The sequence below is a fragment of the Agelaius tricolor genome, unplaced genomic scaffold (genome assembly GCF_023055355.1).
Source record: "Agelaius tricolor isolate 1412-34295 unplaced genomic scaffold, bAgeTri1.0.p SCAF_1, whole genome shotgun sequence".
Classification (NCBI taxonomy): Eukaryota; Metazoa; Chordata; class Aves; order Passeriformes; family Icteridae; genus Agelaius; species Agelaius tricolor.
The window spans coordinates 9,283,988-9,301,249 of NW_027269261.1; the positions used below are offsets into that span (position 1 = coordinate 9,283,988).

Here is a 17,262-nt window from a genome sequence, read left to right on the forward strand (position 1 = left end):
ATACCGATACGATATATACGCATATTGATATGAAATATATGTATATTGTCCTGGAGCTCACGGTAACGACACCGGAGGTTACTATCCACCCCCCTGCGACACAGATGGCATCAGTGGGGCCGCGCTGCTTTGCCCGGAGCCGTGCCTGGCGCCGATGGTGCTGCCGGACCGGAGCAGGGAGCGCCGTCCCGGGCCAGGCCCCGCCATGCCCGCCCCGCGGGGCGCCATTGGCCCTGCGGAACGCCAATCATCAGCGCCGCCACTTCCGGCCGCGGGGCGCGGCCCGGCCAATGGGCGCGGGGCGGGGGCGGGACGCCTCACGCTCACCGAGGCAACGGGCGGGCGAGCGGGCGGTCCCGGATGGCGGCGGTGCAGGGTGAGTGCGGCGCCGTCGCGAGGCTACCCCGGCCCGCCGCTCCTGCCTCCCCCGGCACGGCCTCTCTGCCCGCGGGGCTGCGCGGGCCGGGAGCGGGCCTGGGGCAGGCCGCGCGTCCGCCGGTGGGGCTGCCCCGGGTGACGTCACCGGCCCCGCGTGACGTCACGGGCTGGGCGGCGGGAGCGGCGCGCCGCCGGGATCGGGATCGGGATCGGGATCGGGATGGAGGCGCGGGAGGGAATGCCTCGCCCCGACCCGACCCTCCCCTCCCCTCGCGCGTCTGTGTTCTCCTAGTGGCCGTTCAGGAGTCCGAGTGCCTTTTGCAGTGCCCTCGGGGCTGCTTGGGTCAAATCGTTTCGGTTGCTGTTCTCCAGCAGTCACGCTGTTGTGTGTTCTTCCACCGTTCCTGGTGCTGTTCGGATGGGGAGCAGGAAATGGGTAGCAGGGAGGGATGAAGTCAAGAGTGGTGGAAGTATGACAGCCCAGGAGGGAGAGCTGATAAATCTTAGAAGAGGCGTGGATGGGAAAAGTTGGGTCCAGTGGGAGCTCAACACGTGGAAGCAGCAGGTTTGCGAATGGAATGTGAAAGGACTTGAAGAGCAGTTTGAGATGGGAGGTGTTTGAGAAAATTGAGGTGGTGTGGAGGAAGTGTTACAAACGGAAGCAAACGAGAGAGACAGGTTGTCTGTATGTTCTCTCTAGAAATAAACACGTCTTTAGATCCAGCTCTGAGCAAAGGCCTAGTGAGGATTTTCAGCCTGCAGCTACATTGTTAGCAAGTCTTCAAGTGACATCTCCATCTTAATTTTCAAAAGCTATTTTGTCATCATTATTGCTTTCCCTACTGCTATTTCTTCCATTCCTGGGAGAGTTTAAATTCTTTACTTGCTCCTCTGTCTGTTTACTGAAGTCTGTGCTGTGCCCTTGTTGCAGGAGTGACTTTCTGTAGGGTGCAGCAAGATGCAGCAAAGAGGACCAATGGTTGCTGGAGCCATCTTTACTATTATTGGTAAAAAGGAAGTAAATGCAGTGATGATTACTTTAATTTTAGCTCTGAAATTTTTTCACGTGGCTATTACAATTAGTGTAATCCATAAACCTTTTCTCTCTGTAGACCCTATGTATTGTAGTAGCCTTTCATTTTTTGTCAGGACATATATAATTATAACAATAAGTTCATATTTAATTTTGAAGAGTAAATTTATAAGTGTATGAAGATTACTAGGTATGTTTAGCATTTAGGAAGAAATTATGGTGAATAAGTAACTTCCTCCAGAGCTGTGCTGATTCTTCCTATCAAAAGAACAGTTATGGCAAACCAGCTGGTTTGTTCTGTGGCAGTGCTGAATCTTGGTAAACATAATTTACATTGTTTGGGCCATTTAAATGGAGTGGTATTTAATTGCTGGAGCCAGCCATATAGCATTTCAAGAGTCAGTGGTTTAAGTCTTATGCATTAAACATCTCATTTTTCCTCTTCTGTTCACCTTTCAGTGTTCTTGGGTTACAAAGTCCTTTTTGAGATGGTAGGAGTGATAGATGTGATACTGGGATATAGAGGTGGAGAGTCAGAGAATGGTTTGGATTGGAAGGGACCTTAAAATTCATCTAGTTCTTAATATATAAACTATCTTAATATATTCCAGAGGTTTTCTCCATTAGCACTACATACTTTTCACTTTCTTAAGTAATTCAGTGTGTGGAATGCCTCTGTTTTACCTTCTGAAGTAGACAAATGTTTTTGTGTCAGGATTAATATGTAGTAGACTGTGGATAAGAGCAGCAGTAAATACAGACAGTTTCTTTGGCAATTCCTGATAAATACATCATTCTGTATTGTTATTTTTTGTTTCATATACTAGACAATACTGACAGTATTTCCATTAGCTTTCTATAAACATTAATTTCCTTAGCATCTGAAGGGTAACCATCAAAACCAGTAGAGTTACTAAATTATTTGAGCTTGACTTAAGCACATTGAGGTTCACTAGTAATCATGGTAGCTCTACTTACCCAGATAAACATTATTTGACTGTTTTAGGCTTACTTGGTTTTGTTTTAGAAATAATTTGTCACTAAACAAAAGTTAATCTATTTTTTCTTTTCCTGCTGCAAATTAGTGGGGAATTATAAGGAGATGAGATGAAACAATATAGCAGACTAGGAGTTCATTATAGGATCTTAAATAGGTATTCCCTGCATAGAAAGGAAAAAGTGTGGTGTCTTAAAGGTTAGTCATGTGCCAGTTAGATGTAATGGCTGGAGAAGTTAGTTGTATTGTTGGAAAACAGGACACCATGGAATGCAAAACTTATATTAACAGTTCTTTCCAGTGCCTGGCAAGATCATTAGGTTCAAGTTATGTTGGAGTGAAAAGGCTGCTTTCAGCTTGCAGCATGAACTTTGATTATTTTAGGTCTCATTAATGCTGTTGGCTAGGGAAGAGGCAGAACTTGGAAACCCTGCTTTGGAGAGGTGTGTTCCCCTTGGTTCAAACTCTCTCCTGAAAGTTCTTTGGGATTTGGTTATTTGTGTGAAATTCATCTCTTGAAGTCAGTGTCTAACATATATATCTGATCTGGTTTTAGGATGATTTCTCTCCAGAGTTTCTTTTTGAATGGAAGTGTGCTCCTTCCCAGTAGAAGATGGTGATCCCAATGTATGACCATGGAGAAGGGGATAAGTTCAGTAGAAGTGTTACCTTCCAAATCATCTCAGGTTACAGCTGTAAAAGTGGTGGTCAAAGAGCCCGAAACAAAGCAAACCCAAAGAGGGAAACGAGTGGGATTTGTGCTTGTCCATGCAGGTAAGATGTGGAAGCAGAACAGCTGCAATGGAAATAATGCATATTTGGATATCAAACTAGATACCAGCAAAAATTTTATGGTGGCTTTGGACTACTAGTGTGCTAATAAAATAACATTAACTCTGAGTTCAAATCTCAGAATGAGGAGTTTGATTGGAAGTTGCACTGGAAACTCTTAATCAAAATGTAGTTATTTGGGTGTTCTAGATGGTATTTTTGTTCTCCTGGACAAAGAAAACCCCTAAATGTAAATGATTATAAAATGTCATATTCTGTACTTGTCTGCTAAGCTTGGCAAACCTACAAAATGAGGGAGATACTTCATTCTGTTTCTTTACCTATGGAAGGATCAAATACAGTCCTTTCACTGCTGATGGTTCCTTGTCTAGCTTGTCCATGAGGGCAGTCCAGCTAAGACCTTCTGAAATCTGCTTGGGCTGTTTGTTGCAGAACTCTTTTTACCCTTCTGACATTTCTTCTATTTTACTGATCTTGTTCGTATTTAAGTGAGTTACTGTTTGTTCTTTCCACATGTAATGAAGGGCTCCTCTACTCAGATCTGATACAGAAATTGTGTTGTGTGTGTCTTGCTCATACATTCTTCTTTCATAGGTTCTCTATTAAATGTAATGAGTCATGAAGTTAACAAGGCTTATATCTGGGTGTATATTTGTTTTGAGCATCTGTGTGAGTACATGAGGTGAAATAGAGCAAAGTGGCCTGGTCATGCCTAAAATTTTTGAAAAGCCAACATGTTACTTGCTTTATAAAATCATTAAGGTTAAAAAACCAGCCCCAAACCTTAAACAGTTTATTCTGGATTGATGTTTGATGACCCTGGTATTCTATTTTAAGGGCAAATGAAATTGCTCAATATAGTGTCCTTTGCTGGGTCACTTTGGTATTTGGTATTCCTCCTCAAAAGGAGGAACTCTAATAAAATGCTCTTCTAAAGGTGAGTAAAGGGAAGTTGAGATAAATAAATACAAGCACGTTTTTAGGTGCAAGACCTGGTAAAACAGAAGTAGATTTTAATTATTTGCTCCACTCTTGTTTTTCTGATGCTGCATTTAGTTGAATGGTGGCATTGATAAACTTTTCAGCTATGGAAGTAGGGGCAGTGGCTTCAAAGTAGGGCAGAATGGTTCAATACAGTGGGATAGATATAAAGACTGAGAATAAGAAAAAGGTGAAAAATCTGAATGATCTTCATTTGAAGGAGCTCCTTGTTCTAAGTCAGGAGTAACAAGCTCTAAAAACGTAGCATAAACATGAAAAAATGAGCAGAATTGTGGAAAGAAGAAAATCAAGAGTTTGACTTAAAAATGAGGCTTTTGCCCAATAATGGACAGTAAAGAAAAAAGCTATGCCGGAAATCCTCCAAGAATGAGTGAAACTGGAATCTCTTGGAAAGTTTTTATAGGAAAAGATTGATGCTGATATTTATACCTGCATGCTTCTGGATATATGATCTGTATCCTGTATTTTACTGAGTGTGTTTGATTCTGTGTTGGAATGCATAAAATTGTCAATCTTGGTAGAAAAAGGAAATGCCAGTGTAATCCAGAATAAGGAACACTATATCTGCCTGTGTCTTAAATCTCTATGTGAACTACAGGCTGTAGTTTGCCAGGGACTATAATATATTTTCCTTTTGTTTCAATTGCAGGTGCAGGTTATCATTCTGAATCCAAAGCTAAAGAGTACAAGCATGTGTGCAAAAGAGCCTGCCAGAAGGTATGTATCACCAGCTCCACTGTCCTCTACTGGGTACACAAGAAATGTCTGCACTTAGCTGCTTGGGCTCTATGTGTTTATGGAAGGAAATGAGGGAAAACAGAGCACAGTTAAGATGATATAGAGCAGGACAGTGAGTGGCCATGAGGTGTAGCAACATTCTCATCAGTGCTGGCAAATAGCAGACACCAAATGAACAGTGGGAGGGCAAGAGAAGGTCACAGTGGTACCTACAAGGAGTATTCCTACAGCTTTCTGCACTTCTCCAGGGTTTCTGGAGCTAAATATGGTGTCTGTATGTTGATTTCTTCCATGTCCACTCTTTGGAGTTTATTTAAACTCTAGCATCCAGGTTGCTCTGTGAATGCAGGAGTTTCTATAATTATTTTATTCTTGATAGTTCTTACCCTCTTAATAGGAAGGGAGGTAGAAACAGGAAAAACAAAACCAAAAAAATCAAAGTTGGAAACAGGGAAATGGCAAGACTTTAATTTCCATTGAAATTAATATGTTTTAATCTCTTCCAAGAACTTTGCTTTGGAACTGGCAAGTCATGTCTTTTAAGTGTTGAATGAGTAGCTGGAAGACCTCTCTAAAATTTTTAATGTCTTTTGCTTTCTCCAGGGAGAAGGAGCTTGGGAGCTTGGCAGGATTTTTAGAGGAGTCTCAGAGTTGGTCTCTGATAATTATCACTTTGTGTTACAGTTTGTTGCTCAATCCTAATACCAATCTAATTTTGTAATGAGAGGCCTCACAAATCATCCAAAATTAGCACTGGCTTTTTTAGCCTTGGTGAAAGTAATTTTCCAGCTAGTTATGTGAGATCTGCTGTTGAATTCAAGTCCAATTTGAGATTCTGTGTAGCTACTCTTGAGCCCAGTAGCCACCATCAATAACTTCTGTGAGGAACAAATAATTTCAGGTTTGTCTTGCAGCCAGAGTTGTTTTCTGGGGTTCCTTGAGAAAGCTTGACTGTAAGATCTTGTTTAGTATGGATCTAATAAATACTATTAGGCTCTCCAAGTTCACTGTTATGTGTGTATGTAATTTGAAGGTAACATTATGTGATTTGTGTTGGTTTTTAGATGAGGTTGTGAAGTTCTTTTCAATTTTATGGTAACTGCTATATGTGGTACTAGAAATTTTTGTTGAATGTTGGAAGGAAAAATTGAAACTTGACTGAAACATTTGGTGTTTGAGGACATGAAGTACAAGAAGTTAATTTGATAGAAATTTGACTATGCAGAAATCTGCTACTAAATGCAGTGTCATAGTAGCAAAATCATATCTTCAGATCTGCCCCATATGGTTCATACTGACTTTTTTTCCAGTGCCTCTTGTTCTTACACCCTCTTATATTTTAAACTAATTTGGTGAAGATTTTATTTTATACAGGAATAGGAAAATGTAGGGCTCAGTCACAGAATAATAGACTTTCCTAATCATCAGCTAAAACTTGTGTTTTACAGGCAATTGAAAAGCTACAGGCTGGTGCTCTTGCAACAGATGCAGTGACTGCAGCACTTATAGAATTAGAGGTATGAATTTCTGACTAGTAGTAAATATACCTCTTGCTTAAATCTTGCCAGACCTTTCTGTAGGGGGCTATTAAATGGGCTCATGTGAATTTTTGGTTTTGTGCTACACTGATTTTATCTTTTGCTTTTCCACTGTATTTTGGTGTAAATGTGTTTAAGTACTTTATAAAAATATAGACTGAATAAAAGTTTTCTAGTTGATGCAATTTGGTTGTCATTTTAGGTATGCCTTATCAGATAGTCTTTAACCTTTAAGAACAAATGCAGTGATTAAAGACTTATTGAACACTTTGTAAGGAGCTTCATTTCTGGCTTGCTGAGTACAGACAGGTTGTTCTGGCTCTGCTTCTTAAAGAGGGAAAATATATCCTACTGGTTCTGATTATTATGACAAAATATGTCTAGAGGAATGGGCCAGTAGTGTTTTTATTTCAAAACAGTACTTGTTAATTAAGATAGAACATCTTGATGAGCAGCTGCTGGTGAGGTTTTTGGAAAAGTGTCTTTTTAGAGTGATGAGGTTTTTATAGCATCTGCCTTCAGTGAAGGTCCCCATGAAATAATGTAGAAGTGAGTAAAGCTAAACATTTCTGGGTGGTAGATGAAGCAGTTTGGTCATTGTCCCAGGTCCACTAATCACTCATGACAGTAATGAGGGAAACAGGTATTCTTCTTCTCCTGTAAGTAGCAATTGCTTTTTCCTCTCCAACTTTATTAAAAAAAAAGGAAAGCAAGGTAAGTGTTGTGCTGTAAAAATAATTTCCTGCACTTGGAATTTATGGTAGTATTCCAAGAGGATTAGCAGTGGATTTGCTTATCCAGATGTTGGGAAAGTGTTCATTAATGTACTTGGTGGGGCTGGCGTAAGGCAGGCAGTAAGTGCATTCTTCAGTATGTGTTAGACATGCTGACTGGGAGCCAAGGCTTCAGTCACACTGGGAACTTGGCAAGTGCCTTGGCTTTCAGCCCTCCTGTGGGTCTCCCTGAGCTGTTCAAATATGCTTTCATGTGTTATCTTACACGTTTGAGTATAGCTCACAGAAAGCAGCAAGTATCTCTCTAATGGGATTATTTACCATGCAGCTTCCCTGAGCTCACTGAGGCTGCTCTCACTCCATGAGACTGCTTTGTGTGTCAGCTCCCTCCTCAGTGGAAAACAAAACTAAAAATCTACTTTGGGTTGTGATTTTTATTGTGTTCCTGAGCTACAGAGAAAAACATATTTTGAGAAGCTTAACTGAACAGTTGCAGATCTCTTTGCAGCTGTGTCTGGGGTAAATAGTTTGTATGTTTTTGTTATCCCCAAGAAACTTTTCTTTTTCTTTAGTAGATTTGAATACTCCAAAGTAGCTTCTGTAGAACAAGTTATGGCTCTAAGATGAAAAAGTTCTTTCCAATTACTCCAATCAGAATCCTTTTTCTCCTTATCTCTTGCTACCACTGTGCTGATGCCTGCCATCATTCCCCTTTCTGGTTTGGGAATTGTCTTAGGTAGTATTTTTATGTGTTCTGTTGCACAAAACCTTTTTTTTTTCCTTTTTCCTGTTTTTAATATAAAATGTTATTTTGCTCAGGTTGTAGTGCAGTCAATGGAATTAATGTAATTAAGTTAATGTAATTATTTGCTTTCATTTATTCATTAAGTGATTTATATAATCTCTTAGTTGAAGGTTTTGTCTGTTACTGGAACAGGGAGTACTGGGTTTGGGATTTGGCCTTCTTGTAGATTAAAGTAGTTATGCAGTTACATTGAGGGAAAGTCAAATTTATACCCAAACCAGAAATGATGTGGTTTGCAGTTTTTTGAATCTGGTGTGAGAAACTCCCAAGTGTTAAACTGTCAGCTTCCAAAATATGGAACAGTTTGTATCTGCTCATACCTCACTCTGAACACCACCTCCTGACATCTCTGTCATTTCTGCAGCTGCTTTAGTACTGGTGGTTTTTCTGTTGCTCTATGGAAAACAAACTACATGTGGCAAGTCAACAAAGCAATCAGAATAGTTTTTCTCATTAATTGCAAGAATTTATGAGTAAAAATATAGGTTTGTGTTGACAGTCTCTCTAGTGAGCTGTCACTCCCTTTTGTTTAAGCTTTGCATAAACAATGTGTTTTAGCATTTGAAGTTGGCAAATAAATAACAAAAATCTGTGAAACTGTTTGTGTTCTTGTCTCCCTGTAACACAAATGAAGATTCAGAACAACAGAATATTGTATTAAATAATAACAAATTTCATTGTAAAGTATACTGACTGTAACTTCTTGGTATTTTGGGTTCTGTAGGATGCATTGCTATGAGTTTATCTGAAATATTTAATCACTTTTACTGTTCTCTCAGACTTTTAATGCTGTATTCCAAACATTTGTAATCTTTGCAAGGCACAAATCCTTTCATGGAAATCTCACAAAAGATGAATTTTTTTCCTCAGTTCCGCTCAATTACAGAACTCCTGTTACAGAGGATTGCAGCTCATCCAAAAGGCATCGCTTCAAAGAGTTGTTGAGGCACAAGAGTTGCTCTTGATCTTTTATGAGCAAGCTGACAGTTTGCTTGTGGTATGCTGTCTGTGTTTTATTTTTCCAGGCTCTAAGTGCAGAAGGAATATCCTTTCTTTGTTGGACTGTGCAACTCTCAAGTGAAATGCTATTCTGTGAATACAGTAATAATGGTCATAGTTAAGTAAAGGAAAAGGTGGGTTTCTTTTGCAAAGGGACAAGACTGACACAGAATATTGTTAAAGCAACTGTGCTGGTCTTCATAAGCATCAGCTATATTTGATAAGGTCATTAAGGCAGGTATGTTTTCTGGTTTGAGAACTCTGGTATTGCAGAGAAACAAATGCACGTGTTACCTCTGTCACCCTTTGGTAATGAAATGGTCTGGACAAGGTATTTCATAAGACTCATTATTTACTCTGTTAACTTCTACAAAGACATTATTGCAGTACTGTTAATTTTTGCACTCTTGCTATCAGCCATCATATGATGCCTGGATGTTTCTTGAAACATAATGAAATTATTAAACAGGTTTTTTTGTTGAGGGAGGAGACCCCATACAACCCACTTAAAATGTTTTCAGCAAAACCACATTTTGATTTGCATTTATGTGGCTGTGAGAAAATTCTGCAATATCAAGCTTTTCTTTGACTAAAGAGCACTTAATGAAGTCTACTAATCAGGTGCTAGGAATATACAGTGGATGTAAAGAATGATGAAGATTTCAAATTGTGTCTAAGTTTAGTGTAATCCTTTACTAATATCTGTGTAGATTACTTATTTCTTTATCTGACTTTAGTAGCACATTCTTTATGAACATAATTTAAATTGGGAATTAATATGATTGATAGGGAAGTGGATGTCCCATTTTGGGTTCCAATCTCCTTGCTACTGAAATTGCTCAGTTTATTTTGTATGTTGTTATTGTGGATCCATGCAAAGAATGTTTTGGGCCTATTACACTCAAGCAGTGTGTTTCTATGGTTGTCAGCGAAATTTTGTAGTGAAAGAGCCTTTTTCTTGAGGAATTGTTTTATGTTGTTTTTTTTTTTTTTAAATTATTATTTTCCTAGTAGTTAGGACTTTTGAATATACAGCCTTAGTCCCAAGGACTTCTCTTTCAAGGAGAAGCATGCTTGTTGTATTAAGGCAGTCACCACAGATGAACTTCTAATGGGTAATGAACTGGAAGTTGTTAATTACAGTTAAAAGCATTACTATGATGCAGAGTGAGCAACAGTAACTTGTGACAAAAGTGTTGTCTAAAAACATTTTTGCTCATGTAATTGAAAGGGATGTGACTCATCCTCGTAGATTATTGATTGTCATGAAATTCTCACAGAAAAATAACTTCTAAAATTACAGTATGTGGAAAGAAGTGCCTGTAGACTTTGAATTTGTTTTAGAAGTTACAAATAAGCCATGGCCAAAAGTGTATCAAATATGGATGGAATGTTCTTTCATGTTCATTGAAAACCAAGCATTTTAACTGTTTGCCTAGATGTGTTACAGAGCTGAGTAACATCTTCAAGCATTCCAACTTTGTCCACAGCTAGAAATTTCAGGATGCCTGTATTTTCTGCCAGAACATTTATAAATACATTTTGAAGTAAAAGGGATTCTGTAAATAAAAATTAGGCCCTCAGAAGCTTGAGAGTTTTCGCAAGATGGGTAACTTGGGAAAACAAAACTCTTATTTCACATCTTAAAGCTTTCTTACCTCTTTTGCTACAGGTTTGCATGGTAAGTTAGAGTCACTTTGTGGAGTCATTGCCAGGAAGTCTAGTGTTTTTCACATAACTGAAGAGTTACATTTTGTTAAAATGCTTTGAATAGCCGTTTGTTTGTCTTTTCTCTCTTCTTACTTAGTGTTCTGTGGTGGCAATGCTTGTGTTAACTTGCAAAGCTCAGGCTTGGTTTGTTTACTTGTCTTTTTCAGTTTCCTTAGAAACACAAAGGCTGATTGCTGCTGTGATTTTAAATAAAAGTATATTCCTGAAGACACCTTTTTCTCTTTTCCTGTCCTCCCTTTTCCTGGACAAATTCTTTGGCTGGGTCCCATTTTATGCTAGTCAGGTCTTGCAGTGCAGCACTTTTCTATCTGAGGGTATGAAGAGACTTTCACTTAGGTCAGTTTGTTTCTTGCCTCTTTAAAGGCATTCATGCTTCTGTTTAAATGTTACTGCATTCCTTGTAGGTTTTGAATTTTCATTTCAAAATACACCTTAATGTTCATACATTATATTCTTCTACTTGCATATCAGACTCTTGAAATCTTTTGGTCAAACTTCGCAGAGATTCATGTTTTCAAATAGAGATTGTATTTGTGTGGGGTATTTCATGTCTTTGCCTATTCATAGAAGTAGGTGTGAAGGTCTTGTTTCCATTTTTTTATCAAGGTTTTTCCCCCACCTTGTTCCAAAGGCTTTTATCTCACCTCAGAGAAACTCAGGTAGATATCAAAATTCCATGGGTTCACACCCAGTTCTCTAAAGCTGTTTTCAGATTGCTTTTCAGATGTGTGAAGTTAAACTATCTTCCTCTTGGGAATTCTAAGCCTGTTTTCTTAATTAAATGCAATCTGATTCTAAAGCTAATTGAAACTCCACAGAAATTTTGAACAGATGCTTGGAATTTGGTCTTTATTTCTTTTTACTAGGAGAAGTTACTCATGTTGCTACTGGTAAGATTCCTTGTGAGTCCTAATATGAGTTACCCCACCAAAGAGACACCTGCAATTTGGTGTGAAGTTCTTATTTATCAAAAATTCTGTAATATTCGAATAAATATTCTCTAGGGAGAAATAGGTGACATTCTCTTTGTTCTTAGATCCTCTGAGTAAATTATGTCTTGGTGCATCCTTGAGGTTGTGCCAGTGAGGGTGCTATTCCAAAGCATGTAGCACATACAGTGCCTTAGAAATAAAGTGAACTCTGTACCCTGTATTTTTTCTCTGGCCTCTTTTGATTATTCCTTTACCAGATGGTAGAGACCTTTGTGCCTTGAGTGCAGAGGGATTCTGGACAGTGTTACCAGGACTTCTTTCTGTTGGGTCCTTCTTACTGCCTTGATTTGGCCATGACATCTACTCTTAGGATAACAGCTGTGTCTGCTTTGGCAGTGACAAATCTGTGGAGCACAACATTTTTCCTTTTTGCTAATTCTTTTAAGTGTAATGCACTGAGTGAATGTGTTTGGAACAGAACATGAGAGATTTGTCTCCAGACTCACAGGTCTTTGCACTCTGATTACCCAGGGGCAGAGGGCTTGGACAGCACTAGGAGCAAGCACTGGTCATCCTAAGCATTCCTGGTTTTACTGTGTCTTCCAAGTACCTTTCACTGTTTGCTTTCAATTCCTTCCACCACTTTTATGCTCTCTTTTTTCCTAAACCTCACTGACTTTTTTCTTCATATTTGTAGAGCCTGGGGAGCAATGAAGCCAGTTAAGCCAGAAGCTACTCTGAATCTTCTGCCTTTTCAAGGCCATCATCTGTTTCTAAACATATTTTCCCCCACCCATCCTCTTTCTACAGAAAATTGTTTGTGCACTCTAAACTGTAAATGTTTGATTATTCTAAAATCTATTCAAATTTACTTACTTGCTGTGAGGTGTTGCTGTCAAAATAAACGACAAAATGAATATACACAGTGAATTGGAAGAAGTGTTGTGGTATGGGATAAAATGGGATAAAATCTTGTACTGCTTCAGAAGGAAAAAGCAGAAGATGAAGGTCAGTTTCATGATTATGTATTAGTCAGGGATCTTGTGTTCATGATTCTTCAGAAATATAGTGTTTTGGTGACTCAAACACTGAGAGCTCTTTGCATGTCTCTGTAAATTTGAATCAACATCTTCCAGAACAGATTTTGAATTTACTCACTACTTGCTGATTTGAAAGTTAATAAAAGCTAACTGACATCAGATTTATTTTTCATTTCTATGTGCTCACCTCTCTTATTTCTTTAAATTCATTGCAAATTTGAATGTTCAAAACCCATCCAGTTAATTTTAAATGTAAGACAGAACTTTGAGCTGTTTCTAATAATTTGTTTCCTGGTTCAGCTTTTGTTACTCATCAGTGAAATCAGATTTCTACAGCACACAGGTCGTCTAGACACACATTGTTCTTTGTCACATCAGGTTGTTACACTGTTGTAATTTAAACATAGGAAACTCTGAAAGCATGCAGCATCTCTCTGAAATTGGATTTAGCTATTATTTCTTTGTCCTATATTCCTTGCATATAGAAGAGGGATTGTATTGAGCTGGCAGTGAGACTGTTGAACTGTGCTCCTTTGAAATTTTGTGGTTTTAAAGTCATGGGGATGCTCTGATGAAATGGAAGGGTAAAAATGGGGTTTAGTTCTAGTATGCAGAACTTACTCTTGGACAGTGTTGGGTTTGTTAAAAGCCACAGAAGGTGTTAACAAAAAAGGAGTTAGCTTTATGATGTTGTTAAAATGTTGTTCCATAGTCTCTATGAAATAGGAATTGGTTTTTAGTCAAGAAGCTTCCAGACCACAGTCCCTGTGCTAATGGTCAGATAGGAATTTTACAAAGTGAGTTTTTAGTCATGGGCTTAGAATGTTCAGAAAAAGGACAGTTCTGTTTTGCTGTAGTGTCATACTTAGGAGTTTCTAAGGTAGACTGGTCTGTGCAGTGATTATAAGATGTTATTTAAATGTTGCTTGATGGGTTAAGGACCAAGCCAAGTGTGTACTTTGGGGGAGGGAGAGATTTTCACTTGTATTGTAAGGCTTTTGCTTGCATAGAAATGATCATCTTTAATTGTTATGTGATTGGTTTTTATATTAGTGCATTATTACATTTAAGATATATCACACCCTATAGAGGTGAAAGCTGTCCATTGTAGTAATTCTAGATGTTCTGTTCAAATTGCCCTTGTTTTTGTGGTGGAAGATTAAACTACTAAAATAAGAAAATGCATTGCACCAAGATCAGTGCCATCAGATCAGTTATACAGAGATTTAAATCTAGTCTCTTATGGATGTGGCCTTATCGTGTTCTATTCTTATTTTTAGGATTCTCCTTTTACAAATGCAGGATTGGGATCTAACCTAAACCTTCTGGGTGAGATAGAATGTGATGCCAGTATAATGGATGGAAAGTCATTGAATTTTGGAGCTGTTGGAGCACTGAGTGGTATGTTAATTATGTATTATAAAGCTAACTGCTGATTTAAGTGCAAAGATCAATTTCAGGGTTTTTGTTACTGATTTGAAGGGGGACACATTGTAAATTCTGCTGTGTTTAAATAAATTTTGCTCCTTTGAAAAAAGGGGGAGACATTCCTGCTCCCTGAAATGCTGCTTTGTGTTAATTTCTTTGTGGAACTTGTCTTATTAGTTCACTGATAATCCTTTGATGTAGCACAGTTTTGTGATACCACACACTATTCACAGTGGGACTCAGTTTGCTGAGATGAATTTGAAGAATGACAATTTTGTAATAAAATGCAGTTGTTAAAAAGTATTACAATTATTTAAATTAGGCTTTTTATTTGTTTTTTTGCTTAAGCAATTTATTTGCACATGGGACTTGTTTAATATGAGAACTAATGTGTTTCTCTCTTTTTTCTAGTTTTAACTTTCACTGTAAAACAAATATAGATATAAAGTCCCAAACAGGGATTGTTGAGGCTTCATTCTAAGTATATGAACAGCCTTAGCTGTTGCTATTGAATAGCTTTTCTGACAGGATTTCAAGTTTTGTTCTTTATCCGAGAATAGTTCTAAACTGTGGTAATAGCTTCCTCATGTAGATATAAATCTAAAATAAATAGTGAAATTTAGTGTTTCAAGCCTTGTTTGTTACAAAATGTATCCTTCTAACCATGGGGAAGGAGGAAATTGAGAGTGAGAGACAGCTAAACCGGAGTCCTGTGATCTCTGTTCTGGCCAGATAGATCCAAATGAAAATTCCACCTGGAAAAATTAATGCTTACAAACATCTTTAACCCTTAGATACAGTAGATTTTACATGAGATTTCTGTGGTAGGAGATCACTCCTCCTATTTCAATATGGTTTGTTCTTTCTTTTAAAAAAAAAGTGGGGGAGGTGTTGACAAGGAAGGGTTTGTCACTACCAACAGCATGTGAAGGGAAAACTGAAAATGTTGTTACTACATTGAAACATAAGATGTCTCTTAATTACTTGACAAGCCCTTGGAAATTAAAGGAATCTGAGAAATTAAAGGAATCCACTGCCAAAATGAACTCTATAGTGCTATGAGGGAAAATATTTTAATGTTTTGTTCCCATTTTTTGCTAATTTTTCTTTTTTAGGAATCAAGAATCCAGTTTCGGTTGCAAATAGATTGTTGTGTGAAGGGCAGAAGGGGAAACTCTCTGCTGGCAGAATTCCACCTTGGTAATTGCTTTGTTCTGCTTGACTTTCCTTTGGTCTTTCACCTCTACTGCATATATGCAATATTTGAAGGTTTTATCTTACCCAGGAAGGCTGGTGCAGTTTTACATACCAGTGATAGTGTGTCTTTAAAAAGAAAATGAGCTTTGTTCTCTCATCTTGAAACTTCTTACGCACTCAGTGGAAGGAAGTATTAGATATAGATAGCAACATCATTTTGTGATGGTTTCTGTCTGTCTGATTATTTCCAGTTGTCATATTTAATTCTTATGTTTGTTACTGTAGCCTTTTGAAAAATACCCAAAAACATCAAGATTAAATGGAAATCTACTGCCTTTGTCTCTGTCTACCTTTTACAAAAAGCAACAGTTTTTAGTAACTATATAAAAAATATTCTATTTTACTGCCTTTGTGGCTTTGTGGAAATGTGCAGCATTTAGTAACTTCCTCTTATTTTAAAGATAAATTTAATAATATTTACAACAAAATGAAAGCAAGCAGTCCCTAAAACTTAAATGGAAGAGGTAAGTATTAAATACAGAATAACTCCAAATATTATTGCCTCACTTTGGAAAGAATCCAAGAAATGTGTCAGAGTTGATTGCTCTTAAAACCACCTTATTTTCATTGGCAGTTTAAATTGACAGGTGGAGAACTTGAATAATTTATTCATATTCATTGACTGCTATCATCAGTTGTCATACCTGTGGCAGAATTTGCTACCCTTTGCCAGCTAGTGATCAGTATTTGCAAAAGTATTAAACCAGCATTTATGTAGTTAAAAAAGATGTAAGTATTAGTTTGACACCTTTTACTTTCCTGACTGTAGTGTTCTGTAAAGTTAGCCAAGTAGCCTATACCTGGGTGTGCAGTGTTCCAGTTTAAACAGTGAGGATTTCAGTGTTCTGTCATGTGCAAAAAAAGTTCATAGATCAAAAAAAGCCACCTTGAAATCAAACCATCAACAGGCAAATTCTGCATTTTAAATACTTTTCTTTAATGGATAAAGAACAGACTAATTGTGGAGAGGTTTACTAAAGTGTAGGAACTTTATGTTCAATAGCTGTTAGCTGCTCATTTCTTTAGCTGTCAGGAGAAAATGAGGTACATTAGAATGTGAAATGAGTGTGAAATGTGTTTTTTTGGTGTTCCAGAAGTATTATTGAAGTCAGCTACAGGAGCAAGCACTTGGGATTGCTTTACTTGTATCATCAGTGTTCTAGAATTATTGTAAGGAAGAGCATTTGGATATTATGCTGTGACTTTATGACCTAGTTTATGATGCTATTATTTTAAAAATACTGAGTGGAAAAGGAACTATATCCTCTTGCCCCCCAAGGGCAAGACTACATCTTTTGAGGACTGTGCAGGATTAGCAGATGCTTTTAAAGGCAGGGTAGCTCAGATCTCCAGGTGAGAGATGAGCTGTCTTTGGAACCAAGGCATGAAGTTTATTGTGCAGATGTTGTGCACTTGGGTTACCTGATAGAAATTTTCATTTCCTCTGTTCCCCCTTCTGGATTTTGAATGCACATTTTATTATGGCAATTTTTTTACCCTGGAAACAGTCTATACTAGTGGGATATGATGGGTTATGCTTTGGGCTTGCTGTGGTGGATGCTTCTATAGCAGGGTGTGCCAAGGTCAGAATCATAAAGTTCATGTGCATTGAAGGTGATGGAATGGAGGATTTCATGTCTTGCCTTTCTGGCTGGGGTTGGCATGACACATTGTTTTGGGACTGAAATATATTCCTGCCAAAGCTGGGAATACTTAGAGTCAAATGAGAAAAGATTAGCCATATTTTGGCATTCCTAGGAAGTGTCAGGATTCCAGTAAGTGATTTTTAATTGTAAAAATCCACGATTTTCATCTTGGTTCTCATTGGCATGTAGTGTATTGGGGAGTCTTCCAGATA

General features: G+C 38.1%; 1 protein-coding gene across 3 annotated transcripts in view; it reads left to right on the plus strand.

Annotated features, from left to right (window-relative positions):
• Positions 1–272: 272 nt before the first annotated feature.
• TASP1 (taspase 1) overlaps positions 273–17,262 on the plus strand; it is a 78,914-nt gene continuing 61,924 nt past the window's right edge. For all 3 annotated transcript variants that reach the window (XR_011678484.1, XM_071422317.1, XM_071422326.1), the window contains exons 1-6: positions 273–376; positions 2,965–3,182; positions 4,852–4,919; positions 6,389–6,457; positions 14,000–14,120; positions 15,263–15,347. Coding sequence is in view for 2 of the 3 variants with exons in the window: in XM_071422317.1 (XP_071278418.1) it covers positions 3,038–3,182; positions 4,852–4,919; positions 6,389–6,457; positions 14,000–14,120; positions 15,263–15,347 (488 nt within the window). In the remaining variant the exon portion in view is untranslated. The remainder of the gene's footprint in view (positions 377–2,964; positions 3,183–4,851; positions 4,920–6,388; positions 6,458–13,999; positions 14,121–15,262; positions 15,348–17,262) is intronic.